The 7,042-nt window shown below is 45.2% G+C and overlaps 1 protein-coding gene across 1 annotated transcript; it reads right to left on the bottom strand.

Moving 5' to 3' along the window:
* Positions 1–370: 370 nt before the first annotated feature.
* Positions 371–682, bottom strand: LOC116991481 (histone H4-like). Its single transcript, XM_033050110.1, has one exon. The coding sequence runs from the start codon at positions 680–682 to the stop codon at positions 371–373; it is 312 nt and encodes a 103-aa protein (XP_032906001.1).
* Positions 683–7,042: the final 6,360 nt, after the last annotated feature.

Genomic DNA, 7,042 nt, shown 5'->3' with positions numbered 1-7,042 from the left:
AATTAGAGACACAGCACAGAAACAGGCCCTTCGGCCCATCGAGTCCGCACCGACCAGCGATCCATCCCCGTACAGTAACACTATTCAACATACACTAGGGACCAGCCAATTAACCTGCAAGTCTTTGGAGTGTGGAAGGGAACCGGAGCACCCGGAGAAAACCCACGCGGTCACAGGGAGAACGTGCAAACTCCGCACAGACAGCACCCGTGGTCAGGATGGGACCCGGGTCTCCGGCGCTGTGAGGCAGCAACTCTACTGCTGCACCACCGTGCCGACTGGGTTTTTTGAAATGACAGTTGTGCAGTTTAACATTGCTCTCCTTGTAGCTCTGCCAAATTTTATTTTAATCACTTCTCACATTTATCTTTCAACCCCCGAACCCATACAAGGCGCGCCCCTGGCGTTTCAGTGCATGCACCACGTCTATAGCTGCCACTGTCTGGCGATCCGCGTGTTCTGTGTAGGTCACTGAATCCCGGATGACATTCTCAAGGAAAACCTGCAACACCCCGCGCTCTTCCTGGTAGGTTGGGCCAGAAATACGCTTGACCCCACCTCGTCGAGCCAGACGCCGAATGGCAGGTTTGGTGATGCCTCGAAGGTTGTCACAGAGGTCTTTACTGTGCCGCCTTGCGCCACTCTCGCCCAGTCCCCTCCCTCCATTCCCTCTCACTGACATGATACCAAAGGAAGAAAATGAAAGCGCTGCTTCTGTCCCAACACCTCGCCCCGTTAAAGGCAAAGTGAAGTGGCTTTTATGACATACTAGGATTAATACAGAAACACAGCGCGCGTCACAGCTAGCTTTTCAAATCAGTTTGCAAATCAAGCAAAGATTTCAAAGTATCACATGCCCAACAAGAAAATAATGGCAATTTTAATTCAACGGCAGAATTGCTGCTCACGGATGAAGAAGAATATTTCTTATACGGTTCACCCTCAGAATGCCCCGAGATGAAAGAAAGAAAGGCTTTCGTGACCTCTATGTGCCCGAAAGCACTTTCGAGCTGAGAAATGTAGGGAATACTGTGACCAATTTGCACACAGCTGGGTCCAACAAACAGCAGAAGGACCAAGGCATCAACGTGGGGCTGCGGAGCACTGTCGTTTTACTTCTGAATTCCAAAGTTTTAATGAATTACGCATGGAAATAACATCATCGAGCAGTCACGTCGAGAGTGTTTTATCGTCATCTGCACCAAAACGCAACAATGGAATTCTTACCTGCAGCAACACCACAGCTTTGTAAACACAGCCCTCGATAAACAGACTCAAATAGAAGTTTAATAAATTAAAAACTCAATACAATGCCTGTCCATGTCCTCCAGAGATGCTGTTTGACCCACTGAGTTACTCCAGCACTTTTATTTTTGGACAAATCACTATATCCATTTGCAGATTATTTTCAATTGAGTTTTAGGGTTATTTTACACCTTCCTTAGAATGCATATGGGAGCTTATTTTAACATCTCACCCAACAGATGACAAGGATGTCTCATTGTTGGCTTGGTTCATGTTACATTCTATAGTGTTGTGTTTATCTTATTTGTGTGGCTGCATGGTAACTCATATTTCACTGCACCAATTGGTGTATGTGACAATAGATGTAACTTGAACTTGAATGGAAGACTATTTTTGTGTTGAAGTCTAGAGGATTGGGGAGCATTGGAATCAAAACTTTTTTTAAATCTCACGATCCTGATAAACAATAATCAACACTCACAGAACATGTAATATTTTGAAATGATGCAATCAGCCTTTGATTCAGAACAGAACAGATTAATATTTAATCTTGCTGTACATAAGACTATTTCATCGTTTGCAAAACGACTGTGAAATTGTGCCTGGATGGTGTTCTGGGTTCCTGTGCACTGCATGGGGTCGAATTATTATCGTGTTTTCTTGTAGGGATCAGTGACGATTAGTCTCGTAACCAATTTAATTTCCAGCAAGTGAGCCAATTCTCTGATGAAAAGTAAAAAGTCCTCCTGTCATTTATTCAGCCACTATTTCTTGCCATTTCTTTAATGCAGAATTTATTTTTACCATGAGCTAACAGAACTAAAGTTGTCTTTACTATTTGTTGACTAATTTGCTCTCAGATCTCACATTAAAAGGAACTGAATTAACAGAAGAGATTCAGCAAGATGTTACCTGGGCTGATGGGCTTGGGATGTAGGAAGAGGTTGGATAGGCTGGGACTTTCATGTTTGCAGCATAGGTGTCCTTCTTAAGGGGTACAAGATCGTGCAGGGAATGGATAAAGTGAATACTCACAGTTTATATATTCCTGAGTAGAAAACTCTGAAATAGACAATAGGTGCAGGAGTAGGCCATTCGGCCCTTCGAGCCAGCACCGCTGTTCACTGTGATCATGGCTGATCATCCACAATTAGTACCCCGTTCCTGCCTTCTCCCCATATCCCTTGACTCTGCTTTCTTTAAGAGCCCATCAAGTCTGCTCCGCCATTCAATCATGGCTGATCAATCTCTCCCTCCTAACCCCATTCTCCTGCCTTCTCCCCATAACTCCTGGCACCCGTACTAATCAAGAATCTATCTATCTCTGCCTTAAATATATCCACTGACTTGGCCTCCACAGCCGTCTGTGGGAAAGAATTCCACAGATTCACCACCCTCTGACTGAAGAAATTCCTCCTCATCTCCTCCCTAAAAGAGCGTCCTTTTATTCTGAGGCTGTGACCTCTAGTCCTAGACTCTCCCACTGATGGAAACATCCTCTCCACATCCACTCTATCCAGGTCTTTCACTATTCTGTATGTTTCAACGAGATCCCCCCTCATTCTTCTAAGTTCCTGCGAGTACAGGCCCAGTGCCGACAAATGCTTTCAATCACAACACTGGCCACACGTCAAAAATAAATAATGACCCATGATCGAGCATTAATCTAAGGTCATTACTGGCCCTGCATAAAGTGCAAGCTCTGGTTTTATTACAATTACTCTTCCATTCTCTTGCTCCATTAATTAAATAAGTGGAAAATGACTGAAAAGTGAATCCACTTTGTGCATTCCACACTGGCAGCTCGACACTGTGTCGAGGCACGGCTGTGCAGGAGGTCCATTTGAAATTCATATCGCTTTTGCCTTCTTGTCCTCTTTTTATGAAGAGCTTTAGTGACTGATGTTATAGTCATACAGTGATACAGCGTGTAAACAGGCCCTTCGGCCCAACTTGCCCATGCTAGCCACCATGTCCCAGCTACACTAGTCCCACCTGCCCACGTTTGGTCCATATCCCTCCAAACCTGTCCTATTTATGCACCTATCTATGTCCTATCCGAGACCCGGGTTCATAGACAATAGACAATAGACAGTAGGTGCAGGAGTAGGCCATTCGGCCCTTCGAGCCAGCACCGCCATTCAATGTGATCATGGCTGATCATCCCCAATCAGTACCCCGTTCCTGCCGTTTCCCCGTATCCTCTGACTCCGCTATCTTTAAGAGCCCTATCCAGCTCTCTCTTGAAAGTATCCAGAGAACCTGCCTCCACCACCCTCTGAGGCAGCGAATTCCACAGACTCACAACTCTCTGTGAGAAAAAGTGTTTCCTCGTCTCCGTTCTAAATGGCTTACCCCATATTCTTAAACTGTGGCCCCTGGTTCTGAACTCCCCCAACATCGGGAACATGTTTCTTGCCTCTAGCGTGTCCAAACCCTTAACAATCTTATATGTTTCAATAAGATATCCTCTCATCCTTCTAAACTCCAGATTCGATCCCGACCACGGGTGCTGTCTGTACAGAGTTTGTACGTTTACCCTGTGACCATGTGGGTTTTCCTCGGATGTTCCGGTTTCCTCCCACATTCTAAAGACATGCAGGTTTTTCAGTCCCTAGTGTGTGTGGGATAGAACTAGTGTACAGGGTCATCGCTGGTTGGTGTGAACTCGGTGGGCTGAAGGGCCTGTTTCCATGCTGCATATCTAAACTAAGCTATCAAAATAATATACCATCTTGAACCTCGTGGTATAAGATCAGTTTCAGTTTAGTTTATTGTCACGTGTACCGAGGTACAGTGAAAAGCTTTTGTTGCGCGCTAACCAGTCAGCAGAAAGACAATGCATGATTACAATAGAGCCATTTACAGTGTATAGATACGTGATAAGGGAATAACGTTTAATGCAAGGTAAAGCCAGCAAAGTCCAATCAAGGATAGTCCGAGGATCACCAATGAGGTAGATTGTACTGGAGAAACTCAGCGGGTGAGGCAGCATCTATGGAGCGAAGGAAATAGGCAACGTTTCGGGCCGAAACCCCAAGGGTTTCGGCCCGAAACGTTGCCTATTTCCTTCGCTCCATAGATGCTGCCTCACCCGCTGAGTTTCACCAGCATTTTTGTCTACCTTCGATTTTTCCAGCATCTGCAGTTCCTTCTTGAACAATGGATAGCACTGGAGTTCAGCACACTGCTCTCTAGTTGTGGTAGGGTGGTTCAGTTGCCTGATAACCGCTGGGAAGAAACTGGAGATGTGCGTTTTCACACTTCAATACCCTTATTTCTGTTCTGTTAGTTACCTGTGTAGTCCTGTTGAAGTCTGCTTGTCAGTCTGGCTCAGTATCACCTGCCTTTCAGGTTGGCTGCTCATCTCTTCTGATGTACAGTCCATGACACGGCTACCAGGCACGGCCTTTAATCAGGGAGATGAGGATTCAAGAGTACAGCGCTTGTCAGCGACTGAATGAAGCCAGCAGTTAACAGCTGTGGGCACAAGTCAGATGGAATGAGCAATTCGCAGCTAACGCCACAGGCAAGGGAATCATTGGCAAAATTGCTAAGCACTCGAGTAAACTCGACATGTAAGGGGACACTGGTATTTGTGTGGCTGTGTGATATTAAAACAGATGAGTGCAGTGTTCCCCTGTTCTAGCCTTGTTGCTGGTCATGTGCATCGTTAGGTACTTGCAAATGTCAGCATTGTGTAGGACCATCCACAAACTGTGGGCACTCCCAGAGCTGCGGGCTGCTCCTGTGCTGTCCTTTACCCAGTTTCAACTATACTGTATTTTTCCAAGATCTAATCTATAAGAAGGCAAATGTAACGTCAGCATTCATTCTGAGAGCACAATATAAAAACGAGCATGTGAGGCTAAGGCTTGATAAGATACTAGTCAGACAGAATCTGGAGTATTGTGAGCAGTTTTGCACGCCCTATCTGAGGAAGGAAATGCTGGCATTGGAGAGGGTCCAGAGGAGGTTTACGAGAATGATCCCAGGGATGAGTGGGTTAACGTATGATGAGCGTTTGACGGCACCGGGCATGTACTCGCTGGAATTTTTGAAGGATGAGGGGCCCCCTCATTGTGAAATGACTGAATAGTGAAAGGCCTGGATAGAGTGGATGTGGAGAGGATGTTTCCACTAGTGGGAGAGTCTCGGGCCAGATGGTCGTACCTTTAGAATAGAGATGAGGAGGAATTTCTTCAGCCACAGGGTGGTGAATCTGTGGAATTCATTGCCACAGACGGCCGTGGAGGCCAAGCTATTGGGTATTTTTACAGGCAGAGATTGACAGGGTCTTGATTAGTAAGAGCGTCAGAAGTTACGGGGAGGAGAGGGTTGAGTGGAAAAGTAGATCAGCCATGATCGAATGGCAGTGCAGACTCAACGGGCCAAATGGCCTAATTCTGATCCTCTGTCTAAAGGTAAGAGCACAAATCAAAAAATCCTTCCATCCTTATGTTGACACCTGCCTGAACTCAATACTGAACAAACTAACTTCCAGGGGCTGGCATTTATTTATTTATTACAAACAAGGACATATTGCAAATGGAGAAAAAAATGCTGATGCAGGAAATGCAACTTTGCAACTGAGATTTGTAACGTAACTGAAGCAGCAGCAGCAGCAGCATGGTGATATGTAATTGTCAGCAATTAGACACTGAAGTGGAGATTTAACTTCCAATTAATCAGATTGTTCTCAGAAAAATGTAGAATCTGAATCTTAAATCGGAGCAGGATTATGCTGATAAAGTTGATAAATTTATCATTTCCAAAAAGCAACTAAAATCCAGGAAAGCTGTAATTCTTAAAACCAATCTTGAATTTTTCACCACACTGTACCCAGCTCCTAGATGAAAACTCTTCGAAATTTTTATCCCACATTATAACAGCAATCACACTTCAAAGCTATTTAAATAGTTGCAATATTAAACGCTTGGTGCAGCGATAGAGTTGCTGCCTTATGGCACCAGAGACCCGGGTTTGACCCTGACTACGGATGCTGTCTGTACAGAGTTTGCACGTTCTCCCCGTGACCTGCATGGATTTTCTCCAAGATCTTCGGTTTCCTCCCACGCTCCAAAGGTGCGCAGGTTTTTATGTTAATTGATTTGGTGTAAATGTAAACATTGTCCCTAGTGTGTGTAATGTGTGGGAGTCGCAGCTCGGTGGGACGAAGGAACTGTTTCCATGCTGTAATTCTAAACTAAACTAAACTAAGATGTTAAAGGTTTTGGAATTTTCTAAGGATCTCAAAGTTTAGGGAGAGAAGTTCAATATATAAAAGAAAATTAACTAGTGTGAAATCTCCAACTTTAGGCAACTAACCATCAACACCTCCTCTTCCTCCTCCTGCCTCTCTTCTCTGCATCCCACCTATTTCTCCCACTATTCCGACAGATCCTCAACTTCTCCCATTCCCTTCCACCTGTATCCTCTCCTCTGGCTTCACATTCCTTGTCTCCTCTCGCCCTGCCTCACACCCATTTTCTGATTCTCATCTCTGGCTTACATCCACATAATTCACCAATCGAAACCCCCCTCACCTGTATCCACCTATCACTTGCTCGGATAGACACAAAATGCTGGAGTAAAATGCTGGAACAGGCAGCATCTCCGGAGAGAAGGAATGGGCGACTTTTCGGATCGAGAATCTGAAGAAAGGACTCGACCCGAAAAGTCACCGATTCCATCTCTCCAGAGATGCTGCCTGTCCCGCTGAGTTACTCCAGCATTTTGTGTCTATCTTCGGTGTAAACCAACATCTGCAGTTCCTTCCTGCACCCTCCACCCTCAT

The sequence above is a fragment of the Amblyraja radiata genome, chromosome 34 (genome assembly GCF_010909765.2).
Source record: "Amblyraja radiata isolate CabotCenter1 chromosome 34, sAmbRad1.1.pri, whole genome shotgun sequence".
NCBI lineage: Eukaryota > Metazoa > Chordata > Chondrichthyes > Rajiformes > Rajidae > Amblyraja > Amblyraja radiata.
This window is presented reverse-complemented; position numbering and strand designations above follow the sequence as displayed.